This window comes from Theropithecus gelada, chromosome 1, assembly GCF_003255815.1.
Source record: "Theropithecus gelada isolate Dixy chromosome 1, Tgel_1.0, whole genome shotgun sequence".
Lineage (NCBI taxonomy): Eukaryota > Metazoa > Chordata > Mammalia > Primates > Cercopithecidae > Theropithecus > Theropithecus gelada.
The window spans coordinates 156,018,557-156,034,394 of record NC_037668.1 but is presented as its reverse complement, the minus strand read 5'-3'; the positions used below and the strand labels follow the sequence as shown (position 1 = coordinate 156,034,394).

Genomic DNA, 15,838 nt, shown 5'->3' with positions numbered 1-15,838 from the left:
AAGCAGGAGAATTGCCTGAACCCAGGAGTTCAAGACCAGTTTGGGCAACTGTATTAGTCTATTTTTATACTGCTATAAAGAAGAGCTTGAGACTGGGTAATTTATAAAGGAAAGAGACTTAATCGACTCACAGTTCAGCATGGCTGAGGTGGCCTCAGGAAACTGACAATCATGGCAGAAGGTGAAGGGGAAGTAAGGCTCCTTCTTCACAAGGCAGCAGGAAGGAGAAGTGCCAAGCAAAGGGAGAAGAGCCCCTTATAAAACCGTCAGATCCCATGAGAATTCACTCACTATCATGAGAATATCATAAGGGAAACTGCCCCCATGAGCCAATCACCTCTACCTGGTCTCTCCCTTGACACATGGGGATTATGAGGATTATAGGGAGTACAATTCAAGATGAGATTTGAGTGGGGACACAAAGTCTAACCAGATCAGCAACATAGTGAAGCCCTGTCTCTAAAAAAATAATAAAATAAAATAAGAATAAGAATGGTAGAAAGAATTTCCAAATGCCCACTACCCAGATTCACCTCTTGTTCACAATTTCCCCCATCTGCCTTCTCATTGCAATGTTCTCTGTAGATTTGTAGAGATAGATGTAGAAAAATGATTCTTTCCTAATCTCCGAAGAGTTAGTTGTGGACACCATCACCCTTTACCCATCAAGGACATTCGTGTATATTTCTAGGGATGGAGTATTCCCTTACGTGACCATAGTACAGTTCTCAACTTCAGTCAATTGAATATTGACTCATTAAGTGTACCTAGTCTGTCATCCATACTCTGGTTTTATTGATTGACCCTATTATGTGTCTTATAGCATTTTCTCTCCAGTACAGGCTGCAGTCTAGGGTCTGGTATTGCACTTCGGTGTTATCTCTCTCTAGCTTTTTATGACATTGGCATTTTGGAAGAATACAGGTTCCCCTCTGCCCTTTTTTAAATTTTGTATTTTCCTGATGTTTCTTCCAGATTTAAATTCAGGATATGCCTTTGTGGTCAGAGGACTACATAGACTCTGTTGCGTCCTTTCTCAGGTCTCACATCTGGAAGTGTAAGATGTCTGCCCCCTACTAAGTTTTATCTTTTGGTATCTTCTCCTCAGAGGAGCTTTCTCAGAAGTGTTCCTGGTGAAGCAAAGACTGACTGGGAAGCTCTTTGCCCTGAAGTGCATCAAGAAGTCACCTGCTTTCCGTGACAGCAGTCTGGAGAATGAGATTGCTGTGTTGAAAAAGTGAGTGGGTCTTAGGGTTGATTGGATGTCACTATGGGATCATAACATTTTCTTCATAAATTTCCTTCAAGAAGGACTAGGACTGGATTTCTGCACCCAAAGGCATTGCTCCCTTTGATTGAGTTGATGGGTCAGTTCAATTAGCTAAGTTTAGTTGGACAGCTGTCCTAGCTGATATTTTTTTTTTTGGCAGCAAATTGATGCGCGAACCCACTGGTGGCAGAACTGGTTTGTGCACATAGGCTGGAGAGTAATTAGCTCAAAGGAACAAAAATCAATTGAGGGCCAGCATCAGGAAGAATTAATAATTAAGGAAGCAGCGCAAGATTTCAAAATTAGCTTCAATTTATACCAAAGCAAACAGAGGTTCAGCACCCCAACCATCATAATGAAGGCGACACTACAAATCATCAAATATTTACAGCAAGACTCTTACAACAGGCCCTTGTGAAACCCTTATGGTGTACCAAAAGTGTATTAGGCACATGAACACAGGATAAGGACTACAAGGATGAGGCAGACAAAATTCTGTACCCTCAGGAGTCTACGTTGGATACAGAGGTGCCCATAAGAAAATCCAACAAAATCAGATGTAAGTCACACTAGCAGAAGGCAGACTTTGGAGGAGATAAAGATTCATTTTGCCTATGTGTGTGTTTTTATGAGTATGAGTTATTGGACCACTTTCAAAGAAGATGGACCTTGATGGATGAGTCAAACTTTGTGGGGGCAAGAAGGGCAGTGCAGAAAGGGAATTCAGGCCAAGAGTAGCATAAACTTTAATGTAGAACCATGTAAGTGCAAGGGGTTTTAGGGAAGAGTGAGTATTTGAAATCCTTGAATTTACAGTGCATAGTATTAAGAGACAAGTGATGAAACTAAAATCGTGAAATAAGACTTGATTACAAAGGATCTTAGATGGCATGATAAGGAATGTTGGCTTTATTCTGTGGGCAAAAAGAAGTCATCAAAGGATTTTAAGTGAGGAGTCACATTGTTTGATTAACATGTTGGAGCTATCCCTCTCAAGCACGGTGGAGGATGGATTGGAGGGTGCCAGCCTAGAGGACAGGAGGCCAATTATAAGACTTTCACAATAATTTAGGCATGGGTTGAGAATACAAGAGAAGGTGGTGGCAGAATCATGTGTGCCTAAAAGGACTAGATTACAAAAGATGTTTCAAAGAGAGAAGTGACTGGGTTTGGGGTTGACTGCTAAAAGTGTACAAGACAAAAGCATTAAAAGAGACCCTGAGATCGAGCAATTAAGTGGACAACTATGTCATTGCTTGGGATAGAGAGCAAAGAGGATGTGTACGCTTGGATGAAATACAAAGAAATTGGTTGGAATATACTGAATGTAAGTATCCACCTATCTCAACATGAAGGCATTTTGTAACATGCTAGAGACATAGGTCTGGGATCCAGGGAGATTAGGGCAAAGAAAGATTGTCAACTAATTGAGAGCAAGGACCATGTCATCTTTCTTATTATTGCCTTGTATCAACAGTATTTATGCTCAATAAATGTTTGTTCAGTGAGTGAATAATTGATAAACTAATGTTAGCATTGCCAGCTTATGAGTATAGTTGAATTCATCAAGTGACAACTGCCACAGGTCTATATTTTCTAAAATATCGTAAAGAAGATAGCTACTATTGATTATGTGTTTACTCTTCCCCAGGCACTGTATTAAGCATTATGCATTATCTCCTTTTATCCTGATACAATTCTATAAGAGACACATACTTTTCAGAGAAGGAAATTAAGGGTTTGAAAACTGGAATAAGCCAGCTGAAGTTACCTAATTGCCTGAACTAGATGTGAACCCAGGCCTGACTGAGTCTGAGTCTGAGTTTAAGTCCTTAACCCCTGTGCTGCACAGCCAGGAGTAAAATTCCTAGAGAATTTTCTCCTTTACAGGTATGCACAGCATTGCTGCCTGGCAAGCCAAGCCCCTCTGCTAATATGATTATTCTGCATGATTCAGTCTTTGAGTAACCCCGAACAAGGGTAATAGAGGGCTGGACTTCTCCACCATGATGCTGTCGACATTTTGAACCAGATAATTCTTTGTGGTGTTGGGGGCTATCCTGTGCATTGTTGGATGTTTAGCAGCATTTCTGCCTCTACCCACTAGATGCCAGCAGCACCTCCCCCTGCCCTAGTCGTGACAATCAAACATGTCTCAAGATATTGCCAAATGTTCCCTGAGAGGCAAAAGAGTCCTTGGTTGAGAATCACCTATCTAAGTCATTCCACAGAACTAACCCTAAAAATAAGCATCTACCTTGCTTCTCACGATATCCTGGAACACTAATTTTTCAACACTTCCTCTGTGGTTATCCAAGAGGAGGCTCAGCTCACCTGAATCCTTCCCATTGTATACAGGTTGAGCATTCCTACTCTAAAATCCAAAATTCTCCAAAGTCAGAAACATTTTTAGCATTGACAGGATGCCACAAATAGAAAATTCCACACCTGACCTCATGTGACAGGTCACAGTCAAAATGCATTCAAAGTTTTGTTTCATGCACAAAATTATTTTTTAAATATTGTGTAAAATTACCTACCAGCTATGTGTATAAGGTACACATGAGACAAAAACGAACTTCATGTTTAGACTTGGGTCCTATCTCCAAGGTATATCATTATGTACATGCAAATATTCCAAAAACTCTTCTAGTCTCAAACATTTTAGATATGGGATACTGAACCTGTACTTTTTAAATGCAATATTTCTAACATCTGAATACCCACTTTGTAGAATAACCTAGAGTCAGGTATTCCCTTAGCCTTCCTCCATTCTTCTAACTGTCTCTTTTAGTAAAGTTTAAAGAGATTCCTGGCATAACAAGGAAGTGTTTGTTCCCTGATTGAAGGATGATCAATTGTTCATTCAGTAAACACAGACCGAGCACCACCATAGGAATCTTTTCTCTGGGATTAATTTGTGACAGTCAACTTATTATGAAGACTTCACAAAGACCTAGTCTTCCTAAACATTGCCATCAAAAGCCTCCAACAGAAGCTTTTGGGCTAGGTCTGCATTCTTTGTCTGGACAACCTGAATCACATACCGTTCATCATGCACTTTATTTTTCCCAGGATCAAGCATGAAAACATTGTGACCCTGGAGGACATCTACGAGAGCACCACCCACTACTACCTGGTCATGCAGCTGTAAGTGATAGGCGACTTGCTTCCTCCACAGAGGCCTGGTGGTGTGGGGGAGGCCTAGAGGAGGTTGGTCGCTGGTGAGGGATGGACAGAGATTCAAAGACAAAAATGAAGACTTAATTCAGGAGGCTCAGAAATGCCAAGGGTCCTTTTAGACTGAGTGTGCCTTTGGTCATGGGCAGGTTCTATGTGGGCCACAGGGTAAACCTGGGTTGATTATTGAGCTCCTTTGCACCAGGACAACCCTATCGGTTGTTAGAACATTTCTTACTAGTCAGCAAATAGCTGCGACCCCAACCCATCCATGTCCTTCTGCTGCCCAACCCCTCCTAGCCCCTTGCAACCAAACAACTGAAGGGGTAATGCCAGACTAACAAGGAGTTGCCAGAACCCTTTCCTGGCACCATGGCTTCAGTCCATTTGGACCAATACATGTTAATCAAATTGGATAGTAAATGTTTTAACATCACTCTAGCATAAAATTACTGTAGGAGCAGAAGCCACAGGTAGATATATTTCAATATAAAGAAAGATTTTCTCAAAAGAGAGCCACCCAAAGTTAAAGACGGGCTGTGATTGTGCGTGTCCACCTGTAGGACAGAAGTGGTGCTTCATTAGCAAGGTCTCTGTGTCATTGCCACATCCAAACAACAGTTCTGCCTGACAGCGACTGCTGTAGAGGTTGGTCGGTGTTCATGAGGACTCAGCATTGGGCTCAAAGACACTTCTGTTTATAAAGTACACACACACACAAATACACACACTTGCACATGCACACACACATGTACTCACACACCACTCTGCAATCTCAGCGTGGCTGGACACAACATGATTTTTGGCTGATGGGCTGATTCCTAAGAAACTTTAATGAGCTAACTCAGGCCTAAGCAGCTGATTAACTGGGGGGTCATCTGAGGGCCTCTAAAGAGAGGTAGCAGGCAGTCAAGGGAGTGAGATGGGAAGGGCCCCTAGTGGCACTAACAGGTGATCAGGGACCATCAGGTACTTCAATGAGGCCAAGCCAACAGTATTAGCACACAGTAATTCAGAAGGCAGGGAGGCAAGGAGATAGGCAGGGTTGGACGTCCCTGAGGAGACACCAAGCCTCCTCAGAGCATAGCTCCAGGACTCAGGCCCCTCAGGGTTAAGAATTCATACCTCTATACAAACAGCACATTTCCTACAGGCCTTCAGCTACCATAGGAAAGCCCAAAGTCTAAAGACCGGAAGCCAAAGAGCAGGATAAGGTGAATTTTGATTGGAGAAATTGTGTTCCTTCATCACTAGTTGGGCATGAATGACCACATCTAATGTCATGGGACAGTGGTAAGGGGGACTAGGAGGGTGAAAGGACTAGAACCCCTGGCTCATGGTTGAAATAGTCTGGGAATGCTTATCTCAGAGAAGACAAGGCCTCCAGAGAGCATTTCACTATCTTTGAATACTTGAAAGGTGCACAGGAAAGGCTGTTATTCTTGTTCTGTGCAGTCTCAATGGGTGAAATTGGTAGCACTGGTATGACAGGACATCAGCTTTCAACATAATGTACAGAAACATTAGGAAGATGCCAAAAAACACTCTGTCTTAGGAGGTAGAGTGTTCTCTGACACTTAAGTGTTCTAGTACTCACTAGAAAACTTCTAGGCAAAAATAGTGTAGACGGTATTCACGAGATAGAAGTCGGACTTGATCTTTAAGCTCCTCTGAGTCCTAAGATACTCTACCATTTGAGTCTCAAAGCACCCGTACAGCCCTACCTGTAATTCCAGCTTTACGAAGTCCAATTTCCCAAAATGAGGAAAGAAATCTTAATATAAGCACAGTTAGTTTCACTTTCGTGCCTTCCCTTTCCTACTTTGCTTAATTTCTGTGTCAGCCCTCTCTTTCATCATGGCTTCCTGTGTCATAGGCCAGGAAGGAAGGTGGCTAAGAAGTGTGTCCACACTGAGGAATTATTGGCTTCTTGTGCAACCCCAACCGGAAGCATTTACATTTTAAAGGAAATTGTCAGAGAGAGAGGTCAATGCTTGGCCCAAAGAAATGACTGCCTGGTGATATCACTCCAGGTGCCCAGAGTGGGTGTTCTGAGACTGGAGTAGTCCTGCCAGCAGCCCTTCAATCGCAGTTCATGGGTGCCTGCCTGTTCCACCACAGCTGTGTCCCCCATGGCTTCAAAGCAAACACTTTCGCATTACTTTGACCTGAAATGAGAACAGAATTCCTGTCTTGATCCTATGCCCACAGTGTTTCTGGTGGGGAGCTCTTTGACCGGATCCTGGAGCGGGGTGTCTACACAGAGAAGGATGCCAGTCTGGTGATCCAGCAGGTCTTGTCGGCAGTGAAATACCTCCATGAGAATGGCATCGTCCACAGAGACTTAAAGGTGTCAAGCCGGGAGTCCTGGGTGGGAAACAGATAATGACTCTTAAGGAAGCTGCATGGGTCATGGGACATCTAAGCTCCATAAAGTAAGAGGGTTGGACTAGTGACTCCCAAGGCCCCTTCTGCCCCTAGATTCCTTAAACAGACCTTGGATGAGTGAACAATGGTTACTAATTTGCACCTCAATCTTTTCTTGAACCTTTCACTATGCCTTACCCTATTTGGATACCAAAATAATACACACATTTCTTAAATCCAGCCACAGTCAAAACCCAATGCAACAAAATACTTACTGAGGGCCTACATTGTACTAGGCATTGCACTGGACTTTGGAGAGATCAGACACCATTAACCAAAGATAGGTTCCCTCAAAACACAAACAGTCCTGGGGTAGTTGGAAGTGAGGGAAGGAAAGGGTGAGTATATTAATGGTTATAAGACTGAGCAAAGTCAGAGCCATAAGCAAGAGGCAGAGTGCTGGGGTGCAGGGGTGAGGGTGCAGGTAGGAGGAAGGAGGGAAGAATGGAGGAGGATGGGCTGGCCTTGAAGTCAGGAGCCCAGGGCTCAGCTTCCTATGAAATTATGTATCAAGGGGAAGGAAAATACTTGCTTCAAGTGGTTATATCCTACACTACATATTTTTTCTCCTACAGCCTGAAAACCTTTTGTACCTCACCCCTGAAGAGAACTCTAAGATCATGATCACTGACTTTGGTCTGTCCAAGATGGAACAGAATGGCGTCATGTCCACTGCCTGTGGGACCCCAGGTTATGTGGGTAAGTCTGGGAGCAGAAGGAAGGTTGACCAGTTGGCTACATTCAACCACATGCCTATCATTCACAGAAAGGGGTAATTCTGAGAACGTAGGGTTCAACTTCAGGGGCTATCCAGGTAGGACATCCACTTACAAGGTTTAGGGCCAGCCAATTCATCCATCTCAGGATCTGTCCTTACTGCTCTCAAATTCTACATTTTTAAAGACCGCCTACCCCTGAGCCCTCCACAGTTCCTGCCTATGCTTTGGCTCTCATTTCTGCAGATAGACTTTGAGCCTTTGTCTTTCCAGCTGGACCAGGGGCAGACAAGATCACAAACCCAGAGATCAGCAGAGAGCTGAGGGGTTGAGCACTGGCCCCACTCCTTTCTCCCACTCTGCAGGAGACATTAGCCCCCAGTTGTTGGGAGCCAGGAAGCACAGGATATTGAAATTGGGCCTGAGGAACCCAGAAATGGGCTAAATGTCCACCCAAGGAAGCACTCTGGGAAATTGGCAGAGCTGGGGCCTCCTGCTTGAACATTCCTATAGGTTTCCAGGGCACCCAAAAAGAGTGAGAGCAGGCAGGGCACCTGGGAGAGTATTATTGGGATCTACAGGAGAGAAAGCTGGAACTCTGAACATCTGCTCCTGTCCCTTCCTCCTTCACCAGTAATCACCTGTTTACAGTTGGGTAATGGGAAGCAGAGCTCTGACTCAAGAGAGGGAATCTACCCTCCCAGAAAGTCAGGTCATTCACTCATCAGTAGGTATCGAGTCCCACCAGGTACAAAGTTCTGGTAGCTGCGATAAATATAGAAGGCAACCCTCTACACTCCACAGAGGAGTGTAGAGACTTCCTAATCAGAGGAAGTCATGGCTCATGCCCTCTGAAAGCTCTCAATCTGATGGGGGAGACTAAATGCCTCCCCTCAGAAGGTACCCACGGTGTGATGGGAGAGATACTGCCTTTGCTCCAGGATCTCCTAACCTAATGGGGGAGACTCAACATCTGCCTCCCAGAGGCTCCTAGTCTAGTGGAAGAGAGACAGTGCTACAATGATGATCTCCAAGTCTGAAGGGAGAGAGATCACCCTTGCCCTGGGAATCCCCTATCTGAGTGGGGAAACAGGCCCTGCCTTCAGAGAATACTCACTGTGATCAGGGAGACATAGCCCTGGAGATCTCCAGTCCAACAGGGGAGTCATCGACCCTGTCATGGGGAAACTCACAAACTAATGGAGAAGTCACAGTCTCTCTTTGCAGGAAGACTTAGTCTTCCCAGAAGAGACACAGCCCCCAGCCTTAGGGAGTTTTCAGTCTCCTAGAAACACCACCATCCCATGGTCTTCCCCAGTCTGCTTCTCTAAGCCTGACCTTCAGCCCCCACCCCAAATCCCTCTCCTCTTGCCACCAGCCCTGACTCTGCCCTTGGTCTGCTGCAGCTCCAGAAGTGCTGGCCCAGAAACCCTACAGCAAGGCTGTGGATTGCTGGTCCATCGGTGTCATCACCTACATATTGTGAGTAGACGCTGGCCTGGGCTCAGCTGCTGAGAAATCTCGGAGCCTGCTTACCCTTTCTCATTCCCTCCCCTGTCTCAGCTCCTCTTCCAAGCATGTGCATGTGCACAAACAGACACAGGCACACGGGTGCGTGCACACACACACACACACAAACACACACACACACATATGCATGTACACGAAGCTTAAAAGCTTCCTCTCTCTTGACCTCCACTGAATTTTAAAACAGAGCTCAGCATGAATCCACTGCACAGCCACCTGTCACTCCCTCCTCTTGCACCCCTGCCCCATTTACTGCCTATAAATGTGTTGGATCCCACTCTGTGGAATGAACAGTGAAAAAGAGAGAGGCCAAGCCAGTCTTGGAAGTCAGGCGGACCCACTGTTCCTGCATCTCAGCTTTCTTTCCCAAGGCAAAACCATTGCCTGGATGAAGCTGGTCAGGGCCTCACCTTTTCGCTCCTCTCCACACATTCCCAAGCTCTCCCTTTCCTAACCTGCCCATCACCTCTTCCCCACCATCCCTCCTCACCTACAGTAAACTTTGCTCTTAGGAAAATAACCTGGTTTCAATTATCTCCTCCATTTATGTTGAATAAGTTTATGTTGATAAGTTTATCTCCTCCATTTATGTTGAATAAGTCATTTATTTGCTCAACCAATATTCACTGCCTATCTACTCTGCATCTATCCCTGTGCTAGGTTCTAAAGAATCCAGCAGCGAACAACGCAGCCTAAATAAATCCTTCATCAAACTTACAATCAAGTAGACAGTCGACTCCATCTTTCTTAAAGATATTTTATATAGCATTCATGAGTCAGGGAAAGTACAAGGAGAGGTGGCAAGGGTTTGAGGGCATAATGTATGCAGAGACCTTCTAGGGATGCCTGTGCCAAGGCTTGGCACTTGCATAAACACTTCATGGGACCTGTACCATTCTTGAATTTGAGGCAGATCCGTGTCCTGGTCATACCGCTGTTCTGAGACCTTCATTGCCCACCTGTGTATACAGTGGGAGCCTGGGGGAGCAGAGAGGCTGGCTCAGGGAGGACAGGTTTTTCAGTAGTGTACCTCCTTCCTGTCCTGCTGCAGGCTCTGTGGATACCCCCCGTTCTACGAAGAAACGGAGTCTAAGCTTTTCGAGAAGATCAAGGAGGGCTACTATGAGTTTGAGTCTCCATTCTGGGATGACATTTCTGAGTCAGGTAAGGCCAGTAGGCATGAAGGAGAGATAATAGGCTCAAGGTAGAGGCTGCCAGGCAGGAGAAATGAGCTTAACAAAGGGTGACAGTCCTGGCTCTTCAAAGTCCTGGGGATCTTACAGAACAGGCTGCCAAGGAAAGTGGAGAAATCTTCATCTGCTTCAAAGACCCAATAAATTATTTACTTCTAAGGGCTATGCTTTTGTTTTTCTGGGGGCAGAACCACAGTATGCCTGATAAGGAGATGGCGGGGGGAGCGGGGGCAGTTCAGATGCGGGGCCAGGAGGGCAGAGCCAGGTGGTGAGGGGAGAGTTCCAGGCAAGAGCAGCAAAACCAAGGGGTTAGATACCAAGAAAGACCATGCAATGTCTGTGTGTGAGAGAAGATGATCATTACGTGATTGTTGGACCTGTTAAGTGGAAATTGGAGCTGGAACAATCCAGCACTCACATGTGTGCCCATGTGCCAGTGCTGTTTCCTGTTTCCATGCAAACACATGCACATGTGGTGTGCAGGCACATGGGGGCCTCGTGACCAGTGATGCTTCTGCAGTGCTGTGTGGGTGAGGCGGCTTGTAGCTTCCCTTCTTTGGTGGTTTATAGTGGGTTGTTGTTAGGTGGTTTGGATTTTTTTTTCCCTCTTCTAAGACTCTTAAAATTGCCTCTTTGGAAGATCAGCTAAAGATGCATTCACTGCCACCCACCAGCCCGGAAGTGAATTTCCATCAGTCATGAAATCTGGTCCTTAGTCGTCGTGTCTTTGATTGCTCCCCTTAGCCAAGGACTTTATTTGCCACTTGCTCGAGAAGGATCCGAATGAGCGGTACACCTGTGAGAAGGCCTTGAGTCACCCCTGGTGAGTGAGACATGGAGTGGACTCTAGACCCCAGCCCTGTGGTTCCCAAAACCAGGCTGACTCATTCACATTGTGTTCCTCTGGAATCTGCTTGCCTTGGTCCATTTAATGTTGCGACGAGCAAGGACCATGCCATTGTTCATCAGGCCCAGGTGGAGATTCAAACAGCATTCAGTGGAGCAGGTTCTGATGCACGGGTAGCAGCTGGGTTGTCTGGTCAAGTGCAGGAGGCAGGTGCAGCCGAGCGCTGTCATTCAGCCCTGGGACAGGGTGCAATGCTCAATACCAGTTATTCAAGAGGTGCCAGGAATGGGCAACTCTGTTCTGTCCTTAAGAGGTTTGTTTTACTCAGGGATCAATAACTATTCCAGGTGAAGTGATTTAGGAATAATTGCAAAGCAACCGATTGGCAAAATAGGAAAATCTCAAAATACTTCTTCATGTTACTCCCTAACTCAATTTACAATACTTCCCCACTTCGCACCCCAGCAAGCCTGGATTCCTTTGTCTGTCCAGTTTCCCTAATATGGCCTGACCCTTTATCTCCAGCCTCTTTTCCCAGGATCGCCAGCATACCTCCTCTGTCCAGATAGGCCTGGGAGCTATCTCTGTCTTCCTGCCATCCCTCACCCCACATACGAAGCTCTTTCTTAACTACACCTTGGATCAGATCATTCCCACTACCTACAATGTCTTGCTTCTTGCCCTGTATGTGGCATCCTTCAGGATCCAGATCAGTCTCTGCCCTTCCCTGAAGCCCCTGATCCCTGCAGTCCATCCCAATCTCCCCTGTTCTCTTTATTAATCACACAGCTTACCATGCATTACTGTAGTCCATAGCATAAGCAACACCCCACACCTAGACTGTAGGCTCCTAGGTGTTAGGGCCCATGTCTCTTACTTCTCGAGGTCTGTTGGCACAGTACTATGCACACATCAGGTGTCTGAGAAACACTTAGAGACCAGTGAATAAGAGGCTAAGGGGATAGAAAAGGGGTAGCCTGTACCAGATGGCCTTATTGAGGAAGGCTTCCAGGGGGAGGTGGGTTCTAGGCAAGGTTTTGAGCTAAAGGATGGTGACTATGCTAGTGCCCTCTGATGCTAGGTCCAATAAACTTTTTCTATAAAGCAGCAGATAGTAAATACTTTAGGCTTTCCTGGCCATACTGTATTTATGGCAACTACTCAACCCTGCTGTCACAGTGCAAAAGGAGCCACAGACAATACCTGAATTAGTGAGCACCGCTGTGTCCCCTTAAAACCTTATCTACAAAAACAGGCAATGGGCCGATTTGGCCTATAGGCCATAGCTTGTTGACCCTGCTCTAAAAGTTTTTTATTTTGCCAAAGCTAAAGCCCACTCTTACCTGCCTGGGGGACAGAGAACCCCTGCTTGTAGCCCTTTCCTGCTGTGGGCTGCCTTTCCTCTGCACACTCTACCCAGCTCTCACATGGACCTGCAGGCACCCTGCCCACCCCCTGGCTGAGTGTCCATAGCCACCCAGTAGCCAGGTGTCCCCTCTTACATCCACAGGATTGACGGGAACACAGCCCTCCACCGGGACATCTACCCATCAGTCAGCCTCCAGATCCAGAAGAACTTTGCTAAGAGCAAGTGGAGGGTAAGCTGTCCTCTCCGGGGGGTGGGAAAGCTGTTCTGGGCCCCTGGAGGCTGGGCTGGCAGGAGCTGACATAAGGGCTTTCCTTGGGATGTCCCAGAAGGCACTGGAGCTCCCTGTACCCTCTCTGAAATGAGAAGTGGGCACCCAGGTTTCAAGAGGCCACAAGGCAAAGGGAAAGTTTAAGCCCCGAGGCCCTCTGAGGTTGCAGAAGGCCAGAGGCTGCTCTTGTGTCTCCTTAGCAAGCCTTCAACGCAGCAGCTGTGGTGCACCACATGAGGAAGCTACACATGAACCTGCACAGCCCGGGCATCCGCCCAGAGGTGGAGAACAGGCCGCCTGAAACTCAAGCCTCAGAAACCTCTAGACCCAGCTCCCCTGAGATCACCATCACTGAGGCACCAGTCCTGGACCAGAGCGTAGCACTCCCTGCTCTGACCCAATTACCCTGCCAGCATGGCCGCCGGCCCACTGCCCCTGGTGGCAGGTCCTTCAACTGCCTGGTCAACGGCTCCCTCCGCATCAGCAGCAGCCTGGTGCCCATGCATCAGGGATCCCTGGCTGCCGGGCCCTGTGGCTGCTGCTCCAGCTGCCTGAACATTGGGAGCAAAGGAAAATCCTCCTACTGCTCTGAGCCCACACTCATCAAAAAGGCCAACAAAAAACAGTATGTATTTTTAGCCAAAGATGGAGCCCCAGCTTGGGTCTGAAAGAAATCGGCCAACAGGACTGAAAGAAATGGACACAAAGGCCTCTCCCACTCGCAGGCAGCTCTACAGGGAGGGATGAGTTCTGGATCAGGGGGCGGGGAAAACGCTTCCAGCCCTGTCCCCATCACTTACTAGCTATGAGGCCATTGATGAGTCAGTGAATGTCTCTGCTTCTAGTTTGCTCATCTGTAAAATGGGTTGACATCTATTTATCTACTCAGCCTGCCTCACAGAGGTGCTATTAAAGGTTAGTGAAGCAATAGAGATGATAAAAGCCTACAGAAAACTGGGTATGTGCAAGTGGTGAGCATCAGATTCCCTGAGTTTCTAGGGCCTCTGTGCTTTGGAGGAAAGGTTAGGGGGGCTTGGTTATCTTTATCTTTTCTGCAGGGTCTTGAACTTTCTGAACCTCATGAGGGGAGAGCTGAGTGGATGCCATAGGCACAGAGAACTACCACCTCTGCCCTACCCCATCAACTCTTCTTCTCCTCTCAAATACTTCAAAGGTTGTTGCTTCATTTCCTTTCTAGGAACTTCAAATCGGAGGTCATGGTACCAGTTAAAGCCAGCGGCAGCTCCCACTGCCGGGCAGGGCAGACTGGAGTCTGTCTCATTATGTGATTCCTGGAGTCTGTGCCTGTGTCATTGCAATTTTCAGGTGAGGAGGGTCACAGTGTGAGGCTTGGGGAGAGTTTCTGTCCCAGAGGAGAGCCCCATACCAGAGTGTGAGTGATGGGGTCTGAAGTGGCAGCCCCGCCCTTACTCTGAGCCCCTTTCTCTTGCAGGAGACATGTTCAACTCCTCTGCTCTTCCAAACCTGGTGCCTATCCAGCAGAGGGAGGAAGGCAGAGCAAGTAGAGCAGGGCCTAGCAGGAGCGGTTTCTGGCCGGAAGCACCAGCCTGCTGCCAGCAGGGCAGCCCCTCACAGGAGGCCCGCAAGGGAGCCCCAAGGCATGAAGCCTTGTTGAAGCTGTGAGCAGGAGGAGCAGCGCCTGCGGGCTTCCAGGTCTCCCTGACCTGCCTGCTCTATGCCCCCACACCCTACGTGCCATGGTTCTGTGCAGTGTACGTAGATAGCTCTCGCCTGGGTCTGTACTGTTTGTCGTGAAAAGCTTAATGGGCTGGCCAGGCTGTGTCACCTCCAAGCAAAGCCATATGGAGCATCTACCCAGATACCCACTCTGCACACACTCACTCCCACCTCTCAAGCCTTCAACCTCTTGGCCAGATTGGGCTCATTAATGCTGTTGCCTGCCCATCCGCATGAATGACAGGCAGCTGTCCATGGTGGTCTGCTTGTGAGCTCTTCAAGTTCTAATCCTTAACTCTAGGATTAGCTCCCAAGTGCGCTGAGACCCAGCCAGCCTGCTCCTGGCACAATTCTGGCCCCTCTCCCTGCCTCAATCTAAAAGCAGTGCCACACCCTCCAAAGTGGAATGGAAAGAAATTCATGAGCAAGGGCTGCAAGGAATTCTTATCCCGGCCACATGCCCTCCGCGCACACACCCAATTGAGTTAACCTTGGAAGTTGACTATTTTAATGTCTGCCAGGAGTTCTAATCCTGCTTCTGTTCCCTTTTCTCTCCTTGAAAGTCCAGCATACCGTTCTTGTCCTTCCCCAGTCTTCTCACCCTCCGCCCCTCCAGCTTCATGCTCAGTGTTGTGCTCAATAAAATGGACATATTTTTCTCTATGATGCTTCATTTGGTTCTTTCAAAGTCAGGAGCAGTTCAGGGACTTCTGAGCATGTCTGGAGTAGAGAGTGCATGGATGGCTGGGGTCAGTAAGGAACCAGCAGTTGTAGCTGATGTGCATACAGATGTGCATACAGCAGAGTATACAGTGCTCCAGGCACCTAGGGACATGAGTTACACCATTAACTCATTACTCATCACAACAACCCCTTGGGGCAAGTTCTGTTGGAACCCAGGCAGTCTGGCTGTAGTGGCCATTCTCTGAATGGCCGTATCAGATGAGCATGAGTTCAAGCCCCAGCTCTGTCCCGAACTGCCATATATGTGACCTTGGGGAAGTTACTTAGCCTTTTGTGCCTTGGTTTCCTCACTTATCCAATGGGAATAGTAGCACCACCTGCATCATGAAATGATGCAGATAATGTGCCCAGCCTCGTGACCAATAAATAATTAAAATGATTAACAATGATCAAGAAATTAATGTAGATAAAATGTCTAGCACAGTGTCTGCTTGGGCCATGGTTAACACACAAATGTCCATGCCATTCCATGTCATCCTCCACCCCACCCCCCTCACATATCCATTTACTTCTCTTTAAGACCCCAAGAGACACAGATTCTAGTCTTAGTCTTTCCTCTGGAATCTGCATGAATTTGAACAGAACCTTCCCTTCCCTGG

At 47.1% G+C, this 15,838-nt stretch overlaps 1 protein-coding gene across 3 annotated transcripts in view; it reads left to right on the top strand.

The window, feature by feature from the left end:
- The window catches only part of CAMK1G (calcium/calmodulin dependent protein kinase IG), a 30,305-nt gene extending 15,147 nt beyond the window's left edge, over positions 1-15,158 (top strand). For all 3 annotated transcript variants that reach the window (XM_025388243.1, XM_025388251.1, XM_025388258.1), the window contains exons 3-13: positions 1,109-1,237; positions 4,346-4,420; positions 6,662-6,800; positions 7,453-7,576; positions 9,000-9,075; positions 10,172-10,284; positions 11,058-11,136; positions 12,671-12,758; positions 12,998-13,422; positions 13,996-14,123; positions 14,251-15,158. In XM_025388243.1, the coding sequence (XP_025244028.1) occupies positions 1,109-1,237; positions 4,346-4,420; positions 6,662-6,800; positions 7,453-7,576; positions 9,000-9,075; positions 10,172-10,284; positions 11,058-11,136; positions 12,671-12,758; positions 12,998-13,422; positions 13,996-14,086 (1,339 nt within the window). In that variant the 3' untranslated portion in view covers positions 14,087-14,123; positions 14,251-15,158. The remainder of the gene's footprint in view (positions 1-1,108; positions 1,238-4,345; positions 4,421-6,661; positions 6,801-7,452; positions 7,577-8,999; positions 9,076-10,171; positions 10,285-11,057; positions 11,137-12,670; positions 12,759-12,997; positions 13,423-13,995; positions 14,124-14,250) is intronic.
- Positions 15,159-15,838: the final 680 nt, after the last annotated feature.